Source organism: Catharus ustulatus, chromosome 5, assembly GCF_009819885.2.
Source record: "Catharus ustulatus isolate bCatUst1 chromosome 5, bCatUst1.pri.v2, whole genome shotgun sequence".
NCBI lineage: Eukaryota > Metazoa > Chordata > Aves > Passeriformes > Turdidae > Catharus > Catharus ustulatus.
In genome coordinates, this window is record NC_046225.1 from 12095791 (window position 1) to 12121453 (window position 25663).

The window sequence follows — 25663 nt, forward strand, 5'->3', positions numbered from 1 at the left end:
GCAGCTGGAAGGCTGAAGCTGGGTTCTCATTCTGAAGGTGTAACAAGCTGTCTTTATGTAGGGCTGATTTTTCCTTCTCTTCTAATCTCCCTGTGTTTTAAACAGGTGGGGTGATCCTGTGATTGTATGATTAGCTGTCAATACATATCAGGACACACTGCAAAATTCCACTGCTGTTAGCTGAAGTCATGAAACATCCTCTGAGGGGTATTTGCTGTTAGTATAGGTTGGCATTTAGATACTTATTTTCCAATTCCTGAGATGGAGTATATGGCAACAGGTAAAAACCTGTTTAAAAACAAGAAAGTAACAAGTGAAATTGTCAAATGAGAACTAAAAACTGGGGAACTGTCAAATGAGATAAACTTCAGTGTTGAGACAATGTGATTGTCTGTTAATCACTTGGTGAACAACATAAGAACAATATTTCTGAAAAGCCAATTTATCAGTAAGATATACTGCGCTAATTCTGTAGTTGCCCAATATTGGAAAAAAAAGGAGGTGGAAGGTCTTGTTTTTAAAGCCTGTAGTTAGTCATACAGGTAGTTTTTTAGCTGTCTTTAACCTGTTACAATTGTGACTGAAGCTCTTCAGAAAGCAATGTCCTAAAACCTGAAATGAGGTTATATATCTGCTGTATAGATTGAAGCTCCAGCAAGGATTGTGTTACCACAACTTGGGCAGTGGAATATGAAGCTGTGTTGTTTGGGATTTTTGTTTTGCTGTGGTTGTGACCTGTCCCATAACAGTGGCTGTCACTGAAGAAAATTTGTAAGCACTCAAGTCCACTGGTAGATTTGGGACTGAGAAGCTGCAATTTTTTTTTTTTTAAATCTGCTGGGAAAATTACAAACTTCTGTGTTTTGTTGAAACACTCCATTTGTCCCTGAAGTTAGCCTTCTGCTAACTGCAGTGAGAGATTAGAAGACTTTATCATCTTTGTGTTGAGAATCTTATTGCCAACCACCACTTGATGTGGTGCTTAATTATGCAAGGGGAACTGAACAGAGAAGCTGTTCTTGGTGACTGACAGTGCAGTGAGAGGCTTGTTCCTGTAAAGGCAGGAGACAGGCTGTGTTGTGCATACAAGTACCTAAAGTAGGGGGTCCTAAAACCTGAAGTCATGCTGTAACTTGTGTGGTACTTGCTTGAAACCAAACCCAAATAATAGTAGTTGTGTGAATGCAAAATGCTTCTTTTATTTTTCTTTGAAGTGAAGAATAACAGGTGTCAAGAGTTGTTGTTTGTATGGACATGTGTTGGTAGAAGTAATATTTACTCTTTGTATTGAAAAATAATAACCAAAGAAAGCATGCTGAAAATGCAGAGGTGGTCCTGTTTGCTAGGCACTAAAAGTGACTCTGGGAATTGTTTTTCTGTTTTACCTGCTCCTTCTCTGGAGTGTGTTTACCAAAGAAGCAGCTTTGAATGGAGGAAGAAGTGAAAATTCTCAGGTTTTCAAAGGTAGTCAGAAGTGTGTAACTGTTAGCAGCTAAAGTTTGGAGTTCCTGTGCATCATGTGAGGCAATGAGGACAAATATTTAAGTAGCCTAGTTTTGTGCAGCAGATGCCAGGAGTGCAGGATGATGTCTGAGGAAGGCCAGATGTGTTATAATGTGAAGTATCTGACTTGCTTTGCTTTGGCTGCAGCTGTTGTCACTGCCATTACTGCAGATGGCCATAATCATGGTTACTGCCAACACCCATCCAAGGTTAGAAACAAGAGCTTTTATACTCACAATGTGGGAAACTTTAAACTGGTGACTGGACTGGTGTAATTTGAAAAAAATTAAGATCCCTTGTCCCCTGATGCTTTTGAATTTATGGCAATCTAATTGTGGATTTGATGGAAAGAATTAAGGCTAGTAGGGTTATTCATGGACTTAATGCATATTAAATATGGAAATATGTAAATTGGATTATTTCATAAATGTAGCATTTTTATGTAATGTAAATAAAAGGCTGTTCCTAATTTTTTGAGTAATAGGAGGCATAAACAGAGAAATTTCATCTTGTTTCTCTACCAGACTCCTTAAAATTCTCCCTTAAATGGATGCATCTCTCAGGTTATTTATGACATTCTAACAAAGTCTTGGTTTTTGCATGACTGACTTCATTCACATATTTTTGGGTTCCAAAAATGTTACTGTGCTATAAAGCTGAAATTAGTTTTGTATTAAACACAGTGAGAAATAGGACTGGAACATAACGAGAAAAAGAAATCTAATTTTATCGCTTCTTAAATGTTGTTATCTCACAAGAGCATTCTTCTGATTACCTGGAGTCATTTAGCACCATCTGTGGTGCCATGTGTAACATAGTTAAAGTAGTATAATAGGATAAACACAGTTAAATTAAAAATGGTTGCCAAGCAAATGAGTACGTAATATTTTAGGAATTTAGGCATCTACCATGGAGAGGGGTTTTTATCTGTAGCTTTATTTTCCATAACCCTCTTCTTTGCCTGTTGGTCCCCTCAGTGCAGAGCTTTGGTGGCAGTGAAGTGCTTGCCACTGATAAGTTTTCTCAGAGAGGATGCTGTTACTATCTGTTTCTTCTGTATTTTCTGCTCAGTCTGGAACTGTTTGTGCTTTACCCTACATTTGCTGCAGCTCTCCTCTTGGCCTGGACTTCCACCTGCAGAAAGGGAGAGAAGCACTGTAATGATTTGCTTTATCAGGATTTGCAACAGTCTCCAGAATTATGCAGCTAAATTACCTCCAAACTTTTGCAGACAAGGAACAGAGGGGGATACAGTGCTCAGCACTCTGGTTAGGTGTCTTAATGGGAAGTGTGTAAATCAAAAATAGAACCTTGCTTCATATGACCTTTTGATTTGGAAGGGTAGTGACATTCAGCAAGATTCTTGTGGTTCAGTTATGTAGTGAATGTAATGGCAATTGCATTTTAAGTGATGTTGGTTTCTTCTTAAAGCTTTCTTTACCTTGTTTTTGTAAAAAGAGGTCTTTGAATTGATGGAATCATTGGAGTAGCATAGTTATTGAGTGTGTTTTGTGGTTGTTGCAGTCAAATGCTCATTTGTTAGAGTTCTTCCAGATGCTGAAAGCTGTTCTCTTTTTCTGGCTGGTCTGTAAATTGCTTTGTATAAAGGTTACAAACTGTAGCTGGCAGTATTTTGTCAGAGCATCATTGACACTTTATACTTTGATAAGGTTACAGAGAAGTGTAATTTGAATTTCTTCTTCTATAACTTTCACTTTTCTTCCTGAACATTTGCTTAAGTGTTTCATTAGTATTTGGTTGGGCTGACTATAAATGTGTTTCACATGCCTCTTTCCTGTCTCTTGCCTCAAAATTTGCATGACAGGGAGGAACAGAGTTCAAATTTTTATCTTGAAGTACTCTTCAACTTCTGAATAATGTTTGTATCACAACAACCTTTTGTATTCCAGATTTGTCATTCACCAACTATTTTTAGATAAAAATTTTGCCAAAGACAGCATTGTAAATAAAAGAAAGCAGGTGAATGGCAGCAAGGATGAAATAAGTTTTGGGTTCATTTTGAAATAAGAATGGTTTCTTAAGAATTATATTCTTTGCTGGATGCTGTGCAAAAAATGTCCAATAATAAATAAAAACTGAACAATTCCATCCCTTTCTTAAATTATACATGAGGAAAATAATATTTTTACTTTCACCTTCTGTCTATTGACTCTGTGTTTCTCTCAGTGCTGGTAATTTAATTTTTTTTTTTTCAGTATTTCAGTTTACATATATAAAAAACCCAAACATGATTTTTTGAAAGTGTGTAATGCTGCATAAATATAAAAATTGGATAAATATACTTCAGTAGTGATGTCATTCTGTAAAATAAGAATGCTACAATTGTGTGGCTAGGTAGTCATGCATGAGGCACCCATGTGCTTCCACAGACTTGCTCCCTTGAGGAGGGATTAATGTGGATAAAATGTTCATCTGCTTCTCTCACACTGCATAATTCAGTCTTAAGTAAATACTTAATGGGAAAAAGATATATCATAAATCTCAGAAGGAAAATTGAGACTTTGCTAGGTGGGAAATCCCATGCTTTGCAAACATCTTAAGGGTATTACAGAAGACTTAGAGTTTATAAGTTTAGTTGGATTTCCAAGACCTCATTGCTCTTATTGCAAGTGTTTGAGTAAATAGAGACAATTTTTCTTTCTTACTCTTCGTAACTCAGCAGTTGATAGATCTGAAATAATGTGGTGGCCTTGCCAAAATCTGTATTTGTGTTTCTTGCTTCGGTTTTCAGTTACAGAAAGTGAAGTGTTCTGTAGTACAGATTGTGTGCTCACCTGTCGTGCCAGTAGGAGGAGAGGAGAGGTTTACTTTGGGTTTTTATATTAACTCGATCTGGATAACACAATGGGGATGTTGACATTTGGAGACCAGCCTGAGTTAGGTTAGCAGGGAAGTGTATAAAAGCTATTTGCAATATACTTAATGCATTAAGACATAGCAATTTACACCTGGAAAGTGTTTATTTTCAGGCTCTTTGACTTTAATCTTAAACCTAATGTTTTGCAGACTTTTTAAAGTTTTTTTAATTAAGTTCGCCTTTATGTGGTGCTGTCTTTCTATAGTGTTGTACATGTGTGGCATCTATAGATATACTTATGGATTTAAAAAAAAAATAATTGTACTACACAGAAGAGAACTATAACATTATTTAACAAAACCAGTTACTGGAATTCCATTGGAGCAGAGTGATCCAACTTTAGAATTGTAGTACTCTCTGCCATAATTGTGAAATAAAAATGTAGAGGGCAGGGACTGTTGTTTTTATAACAGTGGAAATGCAAGTGTTAAAAAAAGATACAAATGTTTGAGAGAGGAGCAACATTCCTTCTAAGATTCGACTACTGAAAGGCTTATCTTGGAATAGCACTTAAAAGTTTACAGTTGCCAATAAAAGCATCCCTTGAAAGAGTGTCAAGTATAGATTGTAAGACCCAGGGATCAATGTGTTAATGTGACTCCTGCATAACATCAACCATAAAGCCAGCTAATATTTTGTGCAGTTAGTCAGCAGACTAAGTGTAATAATAAATCTTGGCAAAGTGGATTAGGGGACAGCTTAGAACAATTGCTAATAAGCCTGCAGTCATTTAGGTTTGAGTGGCAGTAAGTTTAACAGTGCAGAAACTTAAAAACAGTCAAGTGTTTCTTATATGAGGTGTTCTGCTAGAAGTTTGAAGATGCTGGAAACACTGTACTAAAACTGGTTCCACGGAGTCTTGTGGAATGCAGACCAGCCTTGCAGACTAATTAAAAAAGCCTGGGTTTTGTATTTAGTACAGTAAATGATGCATGAACTTTTTGACTGTAAAGGGAAGAAATTTCAGTGCTCTAATGAAAGCTCATCCAAAGATGATGAAATTGGCTTGATGCATTGGGTGGAACTTTGTGTGTTTGGCTTTGCAGAAATCTCTCATCTTTATTAGTGGAATCTAGAAACCTGAGTAAGATGATATTTGAGTTGGTACAGACCTGCCTGAGTCAGGGATGGAAAGATGTTGAAGCGTCTGGGCTGTGATAATTTTGTTCTGCTTCTTACAAAATGTGTCTTAGATATTTGCCGTGATGTTAATTTTTTTAGACAAGAGTCATGGGACGAAGCTGAAATATTTGTTGCCAAGCAGGAAACCCTTGTTAATTGGCACAGTTGGTGACCCAATGTAGTTTCTTCTGTGGTGAATTTCTACAGGTGGGCTGCTGCTTCCTGTGATAACTAGGAGAATTATTTCAGCTGGCTGAGAATTGATACACTTGTCCTGGTGAAAATGGGCTTGGGAAAAGACATCTGTGTTGATCCTGATTGTTTCATGGAGATTCATGTTGTGGCATGACAATTTCTGTAATGGTAATTTATAACATATAATAGACTGGGGAGGATCTAGACTGGCAAATTTGCTAATACACTGTAAGAAGGGAGCTGGCTGAGCCTCTGTGCTGGGCAGGCTGTGCAGAGGGATCACTGGAGTGAGTTTTGGAAGGAAGCCAAGGAAACACTGTTGGGTTTGCTTGGAGGGATTACACAGAGTCATCCTGATCTGCATCTGAAATATTAGATCTGGCTTGGCCCTCAGCTGCAGTGGAATGATTGCAGAGGTGGTGCAGGCAGGAGACACAATGGCTGGAGGTCTGTGACCTCTTCTTCCAGGTGCCATTCCTGCTGTTCTAATGAGCACCTTTCCCAGAACTAGTGTGTTCAGGGTAGAGGGGCACACAACAATGCTTTGGATCTTTAAAAAAATGGTTCTGCTCTAGAATTACCAGTCTGTTTTTTGTAGTGAAGTCCTTAGCCTGGAGCAGCTTTGCCTGTGCTATCAGAGTCTGCATCCTCTCTAATTTCTGCAGCAGTGCTTAAAGTGCTGTGATTCATCTTTTGTTTTGGTTGGGTCCTTGGTTTGTTAGTTAACTGGTATAGAATAAATAAAGACAGTAAACAAAGTTTCATTTCATGGTAAAATTCAGCTCTCAAAGGAGTAAAACTAGTTTGAGTCACTATTACAAGATATTTTACCAATAAAGCTTACAGAAGCCATAGCGAGCAAAATTTTGTTTATCAGAAATGTGCTTAGCAAAGTTAGTTGTCCGTAAATTTATTTGGTATTGAACTTTCCAATTAACTGAAGAAAGATAAAAATGTCATGAGCTACAACAGGAGTGTCTTTGTAACCTGAACTAGCAGACAAGTGAAAGGGGTTGTTCTCTCTGAGGTATTGCTGTTGCTGGGTAAAATTTCAGGTCACAGAGGAACTGCATTGTTGAATCTCAAGTAGTCCCAAGTAATGTGGCCCTCAAGACTGTTTTTAAGGAGTCATGTTTTAGTCATTCTGGGATCTGCTGGGAGGGACATAAGCAATCTCTTAGAACCTCATTAATTGTGGTACAACTGAAAAGAAAATGTAATACAAGTGTGAATCATGCTTTTAAAGTTATTTTTTAAATTATGTGCATGCATAAAAGGGAGATAAGGGTTTTGTTGGTACTGCTCTTATTTTGTAAGAACTTACTTTAGAGTTCCTCTGCCAGAAACTGGGATTCTTTGGAATGGGTGTTGTGTTGATTTTATGTACCTAATTGGTTATAAATACTTTTTTTAGTGACTAAATGCTTCTAAAGTTGTTCCTCTGTGAATGTGGCAATATTCCTGTTAGACATATTTGCAGTGAATAATTCTAAGGAAAATCCTTAATTTGAGCCACATTTTTATAGCTAAGCATCCGAAACTTTGAAATTATGCTTGTATCTCATTCAATTTCAATTGTATTTATTTTGGAAAGTATATCCATATACTGGAGAATTCACAAAGTTCTTTTTTTTCTGTTTCAAAAAATCTGTTACCTGAAATGCCCATGAGATGGAGCTCATCAGTCTTGTTTCTGTGTAGCAGCAGATCTGTGCATAGTTCTGACTCTCCAGTAAGGATGCAGTGATTGCCATTGTTGCCTAAGAGAAAGAAAAACAGCAAAAACCAACTGACAATACCTTGAATTAATTGGCAAAATACCCATCACTATGCTATTTAGAAGTGTATGTAAAACCCATCTTGATATTTGATTATCTTTAGACAAATGGATCTGATGCTAGTTTACACAAATGTTAGGTTAGCACTTAATTTTTGTGGTATAAATGTGCTTCTAAATTTTCTAAATGTGTTTCCCAAAGGATGGGAAGGTGTTTAGATGTCTATCCTTTTTGTGCTGCTTTATTTCCTTCTTCTTTTTTACTTTTGTCTTTTTTTTTTCCCTAAGATTTGTGGAAGTTTTTTTGATTATTGAAAAAATCTAATGCTACTAATTTATGCCGGTGTGTTGTGTGTTGTAATGTTTCTGGGGGAGGTTGATTTGTTTAATTTTTTTTTTCCCTTCAGTTATGCAGATAGCCTGTAAGAAGGAGAGAAGAGAAAAATGTTAAACTCTGTTAACTAAGGCAGGGAGGATCATAGAATGGTTTAGGTTGGAAGGAACTTAAAACATCTTTTAATTCCAAGCCCCTGCCATGGGCCAGGGACACTTTTCACTGAACCAGGCTCAAATCCTTGTGCTTTCTTTGAGCTGGACTGGGTATTAGAAGCCCCAGTGCTATTTTCTGAAAGTGTGCTATTAATTTTAGATGTGAGATGGGGAGAAAAACAGCAGAATAAGACGCAGAAGTTAGGAGAGTCTTCTCTATGAAGTAAAGTTACAGAAATACTTGCAGCAGGCTGCAGCACATTAGAACCAAATGAGTTATTTTGCATTCTGTTTCAGACTGTTTTTATTGTTATTTTGAGGATTGTGACCTGAATGGTCTGGGGAGCCTGGGAGGAGATCTGGAAAAGAACACAAGGGACAGAGGTGAGCTGCCAAGGAAAGAGTTGTCAATATTGATACAGAGGTGTGAGAACAAGAGTTTTGGTTGTGTGAGAAGTGAAGGGAGCAGCACGTCTGCTATAATTGACTAAGATAACACTCAAGGAAAGTATCTGCTAAGTATTATTAGCAGAGATTACAGACCTCTGAAAATGGGGGTGACTTTAAACCTGATGACTTGATCTAAGGGTGGTATTCAAAGATTGGTTCTATACAAAGACAATCTTTGTACGGGCCGCTCAAAGGACATAGGAAAAAATCTGTTTCCTCTGGAAACTTCTTTTCCCTTCCAAATTCTGTGAATGGTGCTATGATCAATATTTCTTTTGTGTTTTTTATAGGTTTTTTTCCTTTTTTTTTTCTTTTCTCAGATCACTGTAGCTTTGATCAAGTGAGCAACTTGAGTTATAGTTGCCTGTATGTTCAGTTCTGTCAGTGACTGCTTAAAGCAGTATTAAATGCTTAAAGCATAGAATAGAAGATAATAAAGTGCTTGAGAAGAGCACCTTGGTGAAAAAATAGAGGCAAAACCAGAAGTAAAACAAACACAAGACTAAAACCAGAGTAAGTAAAAGACAAGTATCTATTGAAAAGCAGGGTTTCTTCTGGTTTTAGGTGAAAAAGAGAAAAGAGTAAGTTCTGGCTGAATTTCCTTTGGGAAAATGGAATTATAAGTTTTCATTTTGGAATTTTTAATTTCTCCTGGAACAGAAGGATTTGCACATGTTCTGGATGTCCAGAAATGAGCAGGACAAACTTTTTAGAAAGCATTATCTTGGACTGTAATTTGGCATCGTTGTGTAGTAGCTACTGAGGCTGAGAGAGATGAACAAGGAGGATTTGGAAAGTCTTTTTGGCTAATTTTTGAATTGCTGATGATGGTGAAAGAAGCAGCTCTGTCATTTGTGTGTTGATGCTGAATCATCTGTGTTGGGATGGTTGGAGATGGAGCACCTTTCCCATAGGGAAAGGCTGGGGCACTTGGGATTGTTCAGCCTGGAGAAGGCAAAACTCCAGGGGGACCTCACTGCAGCTTTTTATTCAGTACCTAAAGGGGCTGCAAGAGAGCTGGAGAGGGACTTCTTACAAAACTTTCCTGGTAGAACAATGGGTAATGTCTGTAAACTGAAAGAGAGCAGGTTTAGATTCGATATTGGGAAAAAATTCTTGATTCTGATGGTGGTGAGGCGCTGGAAGAGGTTACCCAGAAAAACAGTGGAAACCCCATCCCTGAAAGTGTTCAAAGGCAGGTTGGATGGGGTCCTGAGCAACCTGGTCTAGCACATGATGTCCCTGCCCATGGCAGGGGGCTTGGAATGAAATGATCTTGGGAATCCCTTCCAACCTAAACCATTCTGAGATTCTGTGACAATGTACTGTGCAAGAAAACCTATATAAAGGAGATTTTGGCTCTTAAGAATATTTGTGGAAAAGCTGAATGAAACTAGGAGAAGAAGGTACCAGTATGTGCAGAAGAGGAAACCAGGGACAGGTACAAGCAAAATATGATTTTTGTACCTATTTCTACAATACAGAATAATACAGTATAAAAACAGCACTTGTTTTTCCTTTTCAGACTCCAGCATTGCTCCCTTGATACCCCTTTGTGTCCCACAACCTTTCCCTCTTTCTGAGGAAGGGGGATTTGCTTTCAGATTTAGCCTTCTCCCCATACTGTTTCACTGAGATGATAGTCTGTAATTCTCATTCTGTTTTTGTCCCTTAAAAATAATTCATTTTTCTTTGTGCCTTCAGATCTGTTGTTGTTTTCTCCTTCACTTCTTTTCAGGTTTTCCTGCCCTGTTTTGGAACGTTTTATTTAATGAGAAATAATACTGCAATGCTTCAGGGAATTTGCTGATTATGGAAGAATTCAAGATAGACTACGAAATAAATCCTGAAGATTGTTGTGTTGGTGTCAGAAAAAAAAAGCTCAGCTGAAAGTAGGGCCAGTATAAATGAGGAAAATGTGGACCTACAACTCAAAGGATGAAAACACAAATTTTGAACCTTTGGCAGTTCTCAAAAGTGACATCTGTAAGAATAGTTTCATTCCAAAAAGTGTTTTTATTTCATGGCCCAGAAAAACTCATTTTTCATCAGATACTGGTATTTCTCACAGTGCGAATCTCATATTGAACAATTCAAAGAGTACATTTTCAGAGAATTAAGTTTAAGTGCAGTTCCCCAGGAATCAGTATTTTCATTCTCGTAGGAGAGTGTAAAGAGAGCTAGAGGTCTTATAATTCTAAAAAGACAGCAGTTGTGTTTCTGAGGAAATGGATGTTTTATAGCTTGGAATACCACAAAGCTTAGAAACAAGATTGTTTGTTTGGGTGTTTTCATACAAATGGAAAAAAGAAAAATGTGAAACAAATAAGGAAAAAGCTTCCTGTAAGTAATCTTGTGGGTTCATAATCAATAAAGAGATTTTCTGAATAAATCACTTTTTACTGAGCTGATGGTACAAGTCTTAAATTTGTTAAGAATTTAAGCTTAAGAAAGCTTAAACCAAAGTTTTGTCAGGATCAAAACACCATTTGCACTTGCTGTTTGTTTTACATTAAGAAAACTACTGCACACTGAAATGATTGCTGAGGCACTTGTGCGAGTTTTGCTTTACATTAAAACCTGCTTTTTCTTCTATGTTTGCATTATTTGAAAAAAACAATGCATATAATAACTTGCAGTTGAGATGAAAGTAGGTTTTGGAGTAAGCAGTTGCATTCTGTTCACTGCTTGTGAAACGGTATTATCCCAGTTCCAATAACTTATTTTCTTACTCAACTGTTTAAAATTAACTATTACCATAGTAAAATAATTTTTAAAGGCAGTATCTTAAAATTTAACATTTTGTTATTCCTTGACACGACAGCTATCAGCTGTTTCAAGCACCCTGCCTGTACTCAGCTGTCAGCGTTAATGGGTTTGTGCCCTGACAAGCAGAGAAAGCAGACTTGTGTTTGTCTTCAAGCCTGTTTAGCTTTTGGATGGATCAGGTTAAGCAGGTGTAGAATAAATGATTGGGAATCTTTCACTGGCAATTAAATAATGCTTTTCATGAGTTTAAATGTAAATAATTAAAAAAGAAAAATCAAATGGCAGAATTTTAGTGCAGCCTCACAAGTGACTGTGACTTCTGAGGAATGTGTGAAGTAGGAGTGAGTGTTCTTTTTGCTGTAGTCCAGTAGAGAATTATTTTCGTATTAAAGTTTGAATGATTTATTCTAATGGGGCAACAGACATGAGTATAAAGTCAGGAGTTTCATAGTATACTGGTAACATCAGTTTTCATGTACTACATCCTGTTTGCATCATCCATATAAATTCAATTGACTCTCTTTTTAGGAAACCTGCTTAATGACCTTGTAGTTTTGTTTGAACCTCAGTGTGTGAATGAGATTCACATTTATTTCTTTGAACTTATTTCTGCCATCTGTACTCCTCCCAACTAGTACAATACTCTTTTATCAGTATTTTTAAAAAAGGAAAAAAATATCTTTGTGGATTTGACCACATGTGATGTACAAAGTGATTTCCTTTTTCAGTTACTCTGGTTGCTGTCACATTGCAATCTAACTGCATATGAGCTTGAGCTGTTTGCTTGTGTGGAAGAACCAGCAAAGGCAGCAGAGCTGGATAGGTGTACTTGAGTTTTTATTTTGTGTGCAGAATACCCCAAGTTTGATGTAGGTTTGTTTGTAACATTTCAAACCATCCCTATTTGTTTAGAAAAAATGTGTGTTGAAAATCTGACAGGATTACCACTGTCATTAAATATTTGTGGTTTTGTGCAGCTTATCTGATATGCATCAGATGAAGATGATGATGAAGGGTCCAGAGCATCTCTCTTATGAGGAGATACTGCAGAAATTGGGCCTGTTTAGTGTGGAGAAGAGAAGGCTGAGAGGGGATCTCTTCAATGTGTATAAATATCACACAGGCAGGTGCCAAGGGGATGGTGCCAGGCTCTTTTCAGCTGTGTCCAGTGACAGCATGAGGAGCAGTGGCTGTAAACTTGGAAGTCCCACCTCAACACAAGGCAAAGCTTCCTTACACTGAGGGTGGCAGGGCACTGGAACAGGCTGCTCACAGAGGTCATGGACTCTCTGGAGACATTCCAAACCCTCCTGGACATGTTCCTGTGTCACCTGCTCCAGGTGACCCAGCCTTGGCTGAGGGGTTGGACTGGATGATCTCTAGAGGTGCCTTCCAACTTTAACAATTCTGTGATCACTAGTGACGTAAAATCCTAGCAACTGGAAGCTTCAGGAAGCTTCCTTTTGCATTTATCTTGACTTAAGGAATTTTAAGGCTTTTCTGAATTCCAAACAGCAACAGAAATCATACTGATGAAATTATTATTTTTTTTAACATACATATTCTGTGCAGAAACAGAATGAGTGGAAAAACTGCAGCTACTGTGAGCTGTATATGTGGTTGCAAAATTAAGGGGGATAGAGAAATATAAATTGGAAGAATGTGAGGTGTGAGAATGCATTGCATTTGTGTGGGCAGGTTTGGTAGCTGGGGAGGCTACAGGGGTGGAGAAGGACCCGTTCCCTGGGCCCCGTGTCTCTGTGGGGGGTGGGGGTGGTCCAGGTAGAGCTGGGAAGGAGGGAGGGGTGGTGGAAAGGTGTTTTTAAGGTCTGATTTTACTTCTCATTATAGTGCTCTGATTTTATTAGTAATAAATTCAATTAATGTCTTTAATTTCAGTCTGCTTTGCCCGTGACGGTTTGGTGAGTAATCTCCCTCTGTCCTTATTTCAACTTATGAACCCTCAGTTGTATTTTCCCTCCCCTCTCCAGCTGTGGAGGGGAGTGATGGAGAGGCTTTGGTGCGTGTCTGGCATCCAGCCAGGGTCAACCCACTGCAGAGAGTAACTGGTGGCCTTACACAGAAAAGTGCTTGCTGTAAGGACACTGGAGCTTTGGAACAGAGCCATAGGACTTAATCTTTGACAGAAAAAGGCCAGCACTAAAGCTCAGTGTATAAATAAAGTTAGTATAACGTTAATGGTGGTTTAATCTCACCAAGTCATAGCTACCACTTTAAAGTTGTCTTTCTATTCAGGAAAGTGTGGTGAGCTGCTGAGGCAGGTGGTAGGTAGTAGTGATCTTTGGGCTTTGTTCTCCAAGCTACACTGGAACAAAGGGTAATGTGTAGGCTGGAAGGAAAAGGAAACCCTGAGATTAAAGTCTTTTGTTGTTGTTGTTAGGGCTTTGTTCTGTCTTCCTCTTAAAGGTGTATGTATCCATGAATTTCATGACATACCCCCTTGTCCCACTGCAAACATCAGATGCTGCTGCTGGTCTTTGGTTTCTCACCTTAGAGACCACAGTTCAGTGGGTTGCTGTCTTGTAACTTGTTTCTTGTTTCATGGTTTTTGTGGCAATTACTTCTGTTGTTGTGTTGGGAAATCTCCTTCTCCTGTAAGTAAATATTTATGTGCATGGAAAGTTGCAGGAAATGCTGTTACTAAGAGCTTGGTTTGATAAACCTTGAGGAATGCATCTGTGATTCTCCACAGTGCAGAATTTGCTTGGCCAAACTTTATTGCTGGAGATGATGTGCCAGTAGAAGGAAAGAGAACAAAATAACTCCTGTGAGAGAAGCTTCACCAAATCTCCAGGTTTAAAGTTTTAATCAAAATGATTTGCTTAAAGATTAAATTATTTTTCTGTTTGTTTGTTTAGATGAAAAATATTGAGGTCCTCTGTGATTTCCAAAGGTTCTTTTTTCTGTAAAATCTGTAGTTACCTTTGCAGCCCCAGAATCCCTGACTGTGATAGATGTTTTATGTTTTCTTTGAAACTTGTTTTAGTAAATAAATACAATTCATATAGATTTTAAGGCAGATTTTGAGAAACTAGGAGGATGGTTACTTTTTATTATTGTGGAGCATTATTACATACAGAATTTGAGGGAAATTATGTTTATTAGGAACACAGTGACTATTAACACTCAAGAGAAAAAGGGAAAATAATTTGGATATGGAATGAGAGAGAAGATTTTTCTGAAAAGATTATTCTCTTGTTTGTTTTGATGGCATTAACCTCTCCTTTGATAATGATACGGTCTTTGTGTTCAAGTTGAGGAGCTTTTCATAGTGGCAGATGTTCTTTCCTTCGCCACCTCACTGAAGCAAGATTTATTGTTCACTTAATCACACTTTTCACAGGGAGAAGAGTCTTCTAAGCAACACCATGTCACAAACTCGTACATTATTTGGATGTAGCCTTTTTCAGCTTATATGCATTATCTCTTGTAGGTAATAATTTAGTTTTGATTCACAGTTTTTTGTGGGCGACAGGGTTTAAGCATCATTCTAAATTCTTCAATCCTTGCAAGTGTAGTAATCCCAGAAAAAGCCTTTTTGCCTTAGAAGTGCAGACCCATGTGACAGTGTTGATGAAAAAATGTGAGAACTCCATTAATGCTGTGTTTTTATCAGCATTTTTGATAAATCTGTTGAATTTGGTGTTTTAAAAAAAATCTTCTTTAAGTTAAAAATAGCAGAGGTCAAGCCTAAGCAAATGTTGGTTTTACTGGCTAAATGCTTGCTTTAAAATGTAATTCAACTCCATTTTATTTGGCAGTTGTTACTTTCCTCCAATCTGAACTGCAGTTGGTCACAGGGAATGGGAGGCTCTTGCCAGGTTTGCTGAACAATTATGTGGCAATTGCTGTTGGTAATTTGTTTGCCAAATTAAAGAAACAGAGTGTAGTTTGGATTTGCATTAATTGAGGCTGCTTTTGCCTTTTTAGGTCCAATTTTAATTGCAGCACTGGTCGACAGTTAAAATTACCTCGGTCACAACACTGTCAACAGGGAAGTGTTTTTATAGGTGTGTGCAACACCTGTAGACTTTATCTTCCTTGTTTCTTTGTGGTTTTGTGAGATTTTTTTCTCTCCTTTACTGCTTTGCCTGTTCCTTGGAAACTATTTCAGTCATTGTCTGTATGCTGAGAAAAGGGACAAGAGGGAAATCAGTGTGGGGTAGAGCCTTAGAGTAAGAGTGGTTTCTATACCAGGAGGGGAAAAAACCCAACCAACCAAAAAACAGTGTTGTAGCAAATCAGGGAGGAGGGAAGGCTTTAAGATGTTTTTTGCAAACATAAGCCACTTGTAGCAAACATTACATTAAGTGTCAGAGTCACAGTTCTGTCCTTGCTTTCAGTATTGCCTTGTGGACATTGAAAGGAATAAAAGCTTTACTGATATATCTGTTCTCAAAAAAGCACTTTTTCCCCACCCTGCTTAGTAGAAATCTTCGGTTTAGCAATATTTCCATATGCTGGCTTCTAGTAATCAATTCTTTAAACTCTAGACAAAGGAGTGGCAGAATCTGAAAGCAAAAATAAAAAGTTATTACTTGGTGAGAATAAACAACAGACTGTTACTTATTGTAGGCACCCTCTATTCTAGCCAGGGTCATGTGCTTGGTTTTCCCATGTTGATCACAGCTACAGAAAATTTAAAAAATGGCAAGAGGGCAAGCTGAGTGTTACATTTCCTGCAGCATGTCATGTAGTGTTCTTTACATCCCAGCTCATAACTGTGCTGCAGCCATGGCAGCAAGCTCTGCCAACTCTGAGCAGGCAACTCTGGTGGGTGTTTTCCAGCTGTTGTGCATCGAGGCAGTGCCAGAAATGATGGAAACAGATGCGCTGGTTCTTGCTTTCTGCTGGAATTTGTAACCTGGTGCCTTCAGTTATGCCGAAATTCCCAGCAATTTGCCTGCTGAGCTGTGGAAGGTAGTGGCAGTGGAGGAGCTACCGGGGAGTTCTGCCTTCCAGTAGGAGAGGAAGTGTTTCACATTATGGTTGCTAAATGTGATAAAACCTGCCAGAGCTTTATAAGTAAATTGATTTATCTCTTCATCTTGTATTCTTTCTTGGCTTTTTGAGCTTTGGTTTGTTTCCCTTGTAAGTTTATTTGCTGTTGGTATACAATTTCATGTTTAGAACTACTTTCCTTTGTTTTCCTTGGTTTCTTTCCCCTTTCTGCTTTGCTTGTAGCTGTTATTCCCTAGTTTCTACAGGCTAGCAAAACACTTTCAACCATGTTTTCTAGAATGAACTCATAACTTTGTTTTTACTTGTAAACCTCTGTTACACGCTTTTGAAATAATGTACTTAATAACTATCACAAAGTGGATATCAAATTTAAGTCGAAAGTTATAAAGTTCTGTGAAGAATTGTTTGTATGGGACTTGCAGGATGCCAGCTTCAGGTTGTGTAAATAGTGGTGGCTTCCTGCCCTCAACCCACTGTTAAATGCCAGGCAGGTGTTCTGATCTGGAGAAAAATATGGGGTTGCATTCTCTGTTCTCTGGCATCTAGGGAAGTGGTCTTCAAACTTTTTTGATTGCACAAACCATCAGTAAAAGAAAAAAAAAAAAAGAGGGGATCATTCACCCCCAATAAATATAGACTATTATTTTTAAATTATATCTGTGCTGCTATATTAGTATATCATAACTAATGCAAAATTGGAATTAAAAAAGGTTAAAGAGAAAATAAAAAACTTTTTAATTTTATTTTTTTTAGTAATGATTCAAAAAGTATTTTCTTTGCATGTTGCATAGGAATGTCTTGCTTGGATGCACTGGGATGCTTGGATGACTGGGAGACTCTTTGATAATTATTTACATTCTTTCTAGTTTTCATAGCTTAAGAGGCTGCAATTTTCAGAAGCTGAAATATAGGGTGTTTTGTACATTATTTACTTGTTGTGGATATATATCTATATATATTTTGAGGTATTTCTGTTCAGTGTAAGTGGCATACACAAGAAAAATTCTATAATTGTTTGTATTTCTTTATAATTGGAAGGGGTTTACTCTAACAGTGACTTCCCTTGCCAATCTGAAAAAATATAATATTTCATAAAATCATTAGTAAAATGAATGTTTAAATGAAACATCCGAAAATGTTTTCATGTTGAAATTTAGTGGCTGTCTCTGCATGTATTTGGTAATATTTTGTATTTAAGTAACAATAAAGCAGCAGGCTGTTAGTTTTTTTTAGATGTTGAATACTAAGCAGCTTAGAAAATGGGATTTTATGATGAGAAATCTTGGGCAAATTACTTAAGGTAATTGTTTTTTGGTTTTTTTTTAGGTGTCTCTAAATGTACTATCATGGTTGAGATTTTTTTCTGTCACTATCCATTGGTAGAAAAGACTCTTCTCTGACAGTGGAAATCAGTCCTCTTTGATCTTTTTAACCTACCTGTCTAACTCCAGTGTGGATCTTTATTTTTAAGTATGTGTAAACTGCAGCTATATTTGCTCAGACATGGTGTCAGTGGTGGACAGTGTTGTTTCTTTTCTGATTTAACCTGTAGGCAGAAAAAAAATTGCTAACAATGTAAATGTCCTGACTGATGGAAGTGGGTAAAAGCAGGGTATTATTCCCTGCAAAACTGTTCTGACTGTAGGGTTTGCTCCCCACTCTGGACTTGTTGTTGATTAATGTGTATTAGAAATGTTATCTTCTGGGCTCCTTCCTTGAGGGGAAGGATTAAGGTAGGACATGATGCAGACCTGGGCAGCTTGGTAGTGTACAGCAGATTGGGTTTGTTTGCTGATGGGTGATACTCTCAGACCTGACAAAGAGGTATCTTGCTTGATGAAAAATAAAAAAAAATCTATTATTATTTCAAGCAAAAACATTAGACAACTTTTAGACATGTAGCTAGGGAGGGAAGTGCTGGGATAATGAAATGGACCCTTGGTACAGTGCTTTGCTATGTATGTTTCATGTATCTGAGTTTAAATTCAGAGTAATGTAACTCCAACTCCAGCAGACTTTCTACTGGGTGTCATAAAATGACAGATTTCTGATTTTTAAAATGTCAAAACCATAAATCATTAGTTTGCTAAGATTGCACTAGCAAGCTATTAAAGAACATGGCAGTATTTACTGTAGATAAATGCAAATTTAAAAAGGTTCTCTGTATCATGGTTTAAATGATTTATTTGCTTTCAATGCACATATGAATCTGATGTGATGTAAAGATTTAGGATATTTCATCTCCTGTATGGAGCTACAAATTTGCATGTTATTAAACATCTCTCAGAGTCCTATCTTTCTTGTATGTCTTACACAGGATCATAGGTTAAGGTACACTGAAAAAAGTTAATTTAAACAAAAGGAGAATTTAATGCTGTTAATACAGGTACTGGAAATTTCAGCTGGATTTAGATATTTTCTATGGTAGTATCTATTGAAATACATAATATAGGTGAAACAAGAAAAAACGGCCATGTGTTGTAAATACACCTTTAGCCACTGTTTGGAGGGCGTTGAAATTTAGTCTTGAAATTGTTTGATTTGCAAAAAGTCAACTTGGTAGTTCCTTGTTCCCTCAGGGATTTGAAATAAAGCTCAGTGGTGGAGCCTCCTCAGGAGCAAAGGGCCTTTTTACCCAGTGTTGTGTGTGGGGCAAAATCTGATGGGGCATCTGGTAAATGTGATAAAATCAGTTTTATTTATCCTGAGTTTATCCTGTGTCCTGTTTTCCCACCTGAACTTTCCCAGTGGCTGCAGGCTTGCTGGGTATTATTCACTCTTTGGTCAGTGTCCTTGTGGGTCACCCTGGGACTTGTTTTGTGCTCTTGGCAATCCTCTGTGTGTCAGCTGTCCCACCTCTTGATGGGGCTGTAAAGATTGAGAGAAGGGAAAAATTTCTTATATTGGACTTGTTTATGCCTTTCATTTCTGGAATCTGTTGAATTTCTAGAAGAAAAGACAGGGGCACAGTGCATGGTGGTGTAATAGAACCATGGAATGGCTGGGTTGGAAGGGGCCTTAAATATTATCTAGCATCTGTAGCTGTTTTGAGTTCAAGCATGATGTTTTTAATTTGAACTGTTTCTATTAAGGATCCCTCTTTGAATGGATACCAAATTGATAAAATAAATGTACAATTTTTTCCCCTGTTTGTTTCTGTAGGATAGAATTTAACTTTGCTAATCATTTCACTTAAAACTTGGATTACTCCCTTTATAAGACACTGGTTTTCAGTTCTTGATATGTACTTAAGAGATATTTAATGGCTCTTTCTAAAGCAGATTTAACACAAAAAGTATAAAATTTTAAATTCATAGGGCTGTTTCCCCAGCCCCCCATATTTAAAAACATTGTGTAGGGCTAATTCTTGCATTGCTCTGTTTTCACTGGGCTTTCAGCTGTATGCTGCAAACTGAACTAGTTGTATTAGTGAACTAATTTCACATAAAAATGCTTGCAAATAGAGTGAAAAGACTACATTATTAGCTAGGGCAAATAAAGAAGCATTTATTATGGCATAATTGTATTTTAAAATTGTTTATTCCTCCCTTATGTTGGAAGGAGAAACCCATACACCAGATTGTACCTTCATGGGCAAGAATTTTGTTTTTTTGCATTGTTATTTTTGCTGAGAGAGTAATTCTCATGTATGCATAGCTAAGTGCATTTTTAAAGAAAAGTTTCAGTGAACTGGTTTGTGTCTCAGATGAACTGGGTAGGAGATATTTGCCAGTCTCCACTGGGTAAATTGGGTAAAGCTGTGTGCCTTCTGTTGTCAGCTTTTGCAAAGGTGATAAAACTCTGACTTTCTAGAAACCAGTGCTTAAATGTAAACTCTTCTGCTGCTTGGAACTTTTATCCTGTCTTACTTCCCTTGAGATGCAGCTTTTTTTCTTTATTGTGATAAAGCATGCTGATATAAGCTGCTGCTAGAGGTGTGTGGAGGAGGAGGAGAATGCTACAGTGCTGAGACACTGTATTAAAAATGTGTAATTCTGGGCTAATGGTTTCAAACACAACATTAGGTGGCAGCAGTAGACTCTTAACACCTTGTGAGTGCCTGTTGGATTCACATTTAGGCAGTTTTCCAAACGAGAGACAGACTTGAAGAAATTTTATTTTAATGCAAAACATGATATTACATCCCTTTGAAGGGAAGCAGTGAGAATAATTTTTCCTGAATGATCCAGCTTTGATCATAGTTAATAAGAGTGTTGAACAGAATCTCATAGAGATGTCAAGGTGAAAGTGGGTGCAGTGCTGTTGTGCAATGCCACTTTTGATATGCCTGGTTTAAAATGGACTTCTCATTTGCCAGGTAAATAAAGCTGTAGGCTTTATTAAGAACTTGGCAATAGGAGACAAAACAACTAGTAAAGATGATTTTTTTTCCCTTACCTTCCTTACCATCCTTTTTCCTTTAGAAAGTAGATTAGGTTAGTAGTGCTAGTATTTTTTTATGGTGTAACTGTAGGGTAGTGCTGGATGGGGGAGATTGGTGACTGCAGCCTGAGGTATCAGCAGGAAAAGTTTGCAATTTTTCTGCAAGAATTGCCTGTTTGCTCTTTGATGCTGTTTAGGATTTTGTTTGTTTGGGTTTTTTTGGGTCATTTCTAGTGTTGTTTGAAAATGGGAGAAACCAAGACCAAAACTGGAGTAAGATTCAAGAGCAATCTTCTACTTACAGAAGTGGTTGGAGCAGAATCTTTCCTTCTGTGAAAAAGTCACTGGTCACTTGTACATTCATGGTCTCACTTTAAACTTGGAGCCAAGGTACCAAATGATCTGAAATCATCTGTGTCCTGCTGGAAGGCATGACCTTACCTTTCTTGAGTGGGTCTCCCCACAGTTCTTTGTGTTTTCCCTGGTTTTTCTAGTGCATTGTGGTTGATGCAGTAGCAATAATGAAGAAAGAAGTTGGAATCCAGGCTTTTTCTACCCCTTTCTTGCCCTCCCTATTAACCTCTCTGGGCCTGAGCCCTGTTCCACTGACTTGACATTCATGCTAATGTCATTATTTGATGTACTGATCCAAACTATCAACAGGTTTTCGTGCCAGATCTTCTTAGGACTCAGATTTTAATGTTCTCAGCTCCAGGGGTGTGTTAGTGATGGAAAAGAATGCATGAAAATTAGGATGTCTGAGTTACCCTCTTTCCCAATGTTTTTCCTCTTCTGTTCTATGGAAACCTTTCCAAATCTCAACCATTTTTTTATCACATCATGACTGTGTATCATGGTGCTGACTTTTCCTGTTTATTATGTGCTCTTGGGATCTGACCAACTTGGAATCATCTATAATCCTATGAGAATCTTACCATAAAGAGATTTTAATTCTTACGCTTCCCATATCTTTGGCATTTATTTTTGATGATTAGTAAAATGAAATCAACTAAATTCAATGAGCTTTTGGCTTTTGAATATATGAAATAGATTTCTGAGTATGTGAAAGGGAACAGAGTTAGGGAGGTGGTATATTTCTTCAGTGGAAGACAAGAATAAACAAAGACAAAGAATATTACATATGCCCAGCTTTGCAGGTTCTTATTAAAAACAGTTTTTTTTTTTTTCCTTGAGAGGGTGTTCATATTCCTTGTTTTGGACATACTAAAGAAACAATTCTGATAGTACAAAATCATCATCTTGAAGAAAGAGAGGTCACAGTTTGATTAATAGTCCTTCATCCTGACTTTGGGGAACAAAGCAAGTACTTGATGTGTGGCTTATCTAACAACCAGAAGGATGAGTAAGCTCTATAGAAGTGAAGACTTTTTTTGAGATTTGAGATAAAAATGTGGAGATCCAGCGCTGTAGTTCTCCCCCAAGTATAGCAAATTTAACTTTTCCAGAAGAATTGCTGATTTTGGATTTGATTTCTTTTTGTGTTATAGGTCATTAAAATAAATTTTCTTGGGTTGTCTTGCAAGCTTTCTAAATATTTTATATGTTAGTGGGAGAAATACTTTAAATTAGGTTATTTAATTTAATATTTAAATTAGATTAATAATCTAGGTCATTTTCTTTCAGGAAAGTGAAGCTTGACTCTTTATTCTGAGCTATTTTCTGCATGCAGTAGTTTGGTAGATGCTCACCCAAACAGTGAACCATCTCTTTCACATCTCGCCTAATTTCATTGCAAAGAAAGGTTAAAGGCGTTTAAATTGTCTTTTTGGTTTTATTTAGAAGTGTTTTAGTTTTTAGTGCTATTTTATACTAGAAATTAGTGCTGCTATGTTGACTTCTCATTAGTTTAATTCTCTAAGGGAAGGAAAATACACCCTCTGCATGTGTATGCAAAAATTGCTGTATTCTCCCTGTTCTCAATCAGCTAAATGTAGAACTCTTTTACTGAGAAGCTTGAGCTATTGGTTTAGTTTATATATTTTTGAAGGTGGATGTAACTGGCAAAAATCTAAAATTTGTGAGGATGTATTTGAATGCTGCCCTTTAAAACCATTCCTGTAAGCTTGCACTTAATTCTACATGCTGAAGAAAGAAAACGTTATGCCACCCTGTGGGTTGCTATAAAGATTGTTTATGCAGCTCAGCATAGGACTTAAAATACGTTGAATTGGAGAATTTTGAAAAATGTACCGTGCGACACAGGAGACCAAATCATGCTAAAGTGCAAGGAAAGACTATACATCAGTTCAAAGGCTACATTATTCAAAAAAATACAACCATAAAAAAGGTAATAAGATTACATTCTCACACTTCATGGCTAGTAAGGTGCATTAAGCTGCTCAGATATTCATAACTTACTGTGACATTTGGGAAGATTACATTTTGCTGTGCACAGCCATTACTGCAGCTCAGATAATAACTAGCCAATGCATGGACCTGGATTATGATCCCTGTCATTGGAAACAAATTTGTGTTTTGAAGGTTGATCAGTTTCAAATCACCATTAGAAAGGGTTAATATGAAATAGTGTGGGGGGTGTGTGTGCCTGTGTGTATCTAATGGGTGTGCATACATATTGTACATCAGCTGCACCCTGCCTTGGGTATTCTGCTTTCCCTGGCAATTTTTTTTTGTCCTCACTTCCCTCACAGGAAGTGTTAAAATGGTAATTATTTTTTATCGTAGCATATTATTCCTAGAACGTGCTTGCTGAAATGCTTGTGTTTGCAGATGAGATTGGAAACCTAATTTGACAGTTTCCTGGATGGGTGGGTTCTGATAATAGTGTATGTTGCCAAAAATGAAAGATTGGTGGGGTAGACCATAGGGTGAAGGTAAGGTCACCTCCAGTAGCTGTATGTGGTTTTGGTGTGATAATTGATGGTTGGCTGATAGTTAAAACCAAATGCATAAAGAGTTGAATTTCTTGTTAAGAATTAGCAGGTGGTTTGTGGCCAGAATTTAGCCTTCAGCTGTTCAGTCTTTACACAGAATACAGTATTTTCTTTATTTCTTACCTTGTTTTTAAGAGCAGCAGCTTCTTGTGGAATACTTGAGTTTTGTAGAGGATAAATTCAGTGTGAAATGAGATAAAACACTGATTATGTAGTTTACATTTTCAAATACTCGTTGAGATTTTTTTTTAAGGGGGGATGTATATATTTCTTGGCATTTGTTTTGAAATGACTGTGTTAATTTTTTCTGTCTAGCATACCCTACAGAGCTTTCTTGAGCTAGGCCTTTGCTCCATCTTTTGGAAGGAGAAAACTAAGGCTTGGAGGGTGGTAATGATTTGATAGATTTGTTTGAGTTGACAGCATGAGTTGATATAGAGAAGCTGGGAATATAACTCAAGTCACCCCATTCAGTTCTTGCTGTTTTCCAAGATATTATGGAAGCATCTGATAGTAAATTGCATAATTATTTTTCATGACCCAGAGAGGAGAAAATGGAAAAGTGTAAATTACTGTTTAGAAATCGTTGCCATGAGACATTGTCTATTCTGTCATAAAAGCAGTAACTTTCTCTCCTTCCTGTGGTGTTTGGCACTACTGATTTATGCCCAGAAATCCAAAGATTGCTTCTTCAAAATGACAGGGTTTAGACACTTGAGGAAAATGTATGGTAATTTCAGTGGTTAATGAAGAGCATGTATTTTGTTCCCTGGGTAAGTTGATCTTTGGATCCTGACCAGCTGAGAGAAGCTGTTGGAACTAATATGGAAGCAAGTTAGTGTGTGGATATTGGGGCAGTTTTGACATGGTGTGACTTCAGTGCTGAAGCTCTTAATGGTCAAAGACTGTGAAAGGAACACCATGCAGCACTGAAATAATAACAAAACTTGTAGAAGTCAGAACAAACTGAAATATTTCTGTTTGTGAGTCCATTTTGATAATTTGAGTCCAAGATATCTGAATTCCTGTTTGTATGCTGGTATATAATGGTATTTTGGTAAGCATGGCATGTTTTTAAGGTTAATACAGCTCTAAAATCCAAGAGAACTTTAAAGAGTGGATGGAGGGAGTTGATATGAAGGGGTTGACTTAATACAGTGCATTTTGCCTTCAACTGGATTTTTGTTTTATCAAGTCAGAGTGGAGCAGGTTTTTTCCTTCCCCTCTCCACCTCCTCTGCACAGACATGTGTGGCTAGTTATTCAGTGTATATTCAAACAAAACTTCCCTCTAGGAGACCTGAAATATTGCAGGATTGAATTGCCATAGCCAAATTCCAGCCAAAGGCTTGGAGCAGTGCTGGTGTTCCACATTCCTGCACATACAGCAAACCTTTGCTTCCTTTGAGTACCTGGGACTGCTAATGAACCTGGTAGTTAATTCTTAACCAGCTTTAGTCACTGTCTCAGGAATGTCTCGTAAGTGTTCATAAGTGGCAATATTTCTGATGTGCATCAACTCCTTTTGGCTAGAATTCCCCTCTTAATGCGGATTTGTTAAGCAAATTTGAAGAAAAACTTACTCCAGGTAATTTAAGATATCTTGACTGCTTTGTTAGGCTGCTCTGTTTCAGAACACTCACTTGATGTCTTCACTTTTCAGCTCAGCTTGGGAATCTTTGTCTTAAACTACCTGAATGTTTTTCTGCAGCAATTGTTTGTTAATACGTGGCACCTTAAGAGCACCTTTGTTACTCAACAGAACTTGAAACAGAAGAAAAATAAGATGGTACATTGATATTGATCTCATTATTATGTATTTTTCCCTCACATCTTTGATAGTTTTCTTTTCACAGAATGAATAACTTCAGGCATGGAGTTGATACAGTTGCCTTAATTTTTTTTTTTTTTTTTTTTTTTTTTTTTTTGATATTTTTCTCTGGAAGCTCGTCGGGGGCCAGTTTGACTTGGAAATGAACTTTATCATCCAAGAAGCAGAGGGCATCACCTGCATGGTGGATTTACTGGATAAGTGTGACACCACCTGCCAGGCTGAGGTTTGGAGCATGTTCACAGCAATCCTGAAGAAAAGCATCCGGAATCTCCAGGCCTGCACGGAGGTGGGGCTGGTGGAACAAGTGCTCAGGAGGATTGACAGAGCTGACAACATGATTGCAGGTACTGCCTCCCCCAGCCTGGG

General features: G+C 37.5%; 1 protein-coding gene across 4 annotated transcripts in view; it reads left to right on the top strand.

The window, feature by feature from the left end:
- Nucleotides 1-25663, top strand: part of LRBA (LPS responsive beige-like anchor protein) — a 365003-nt gene that overhangs the window by 12850 nt on the left and 326490 nt on the right. For all 4 annotated transcript variants that reach the window (XM_033059906.1, XM_033059908.1, XM_033059907.1 and 1 more), the window contains exon 2: nucleotides 25410-25641. In XM_033059906.1, the coding sequence (XP_032915797.1) occupies nucleotides 25410-25641 (232 nt within the window). The remainder of the gene's footprint in view (nucleotides 1-25409; nucleotides 25642-25663) is intronic.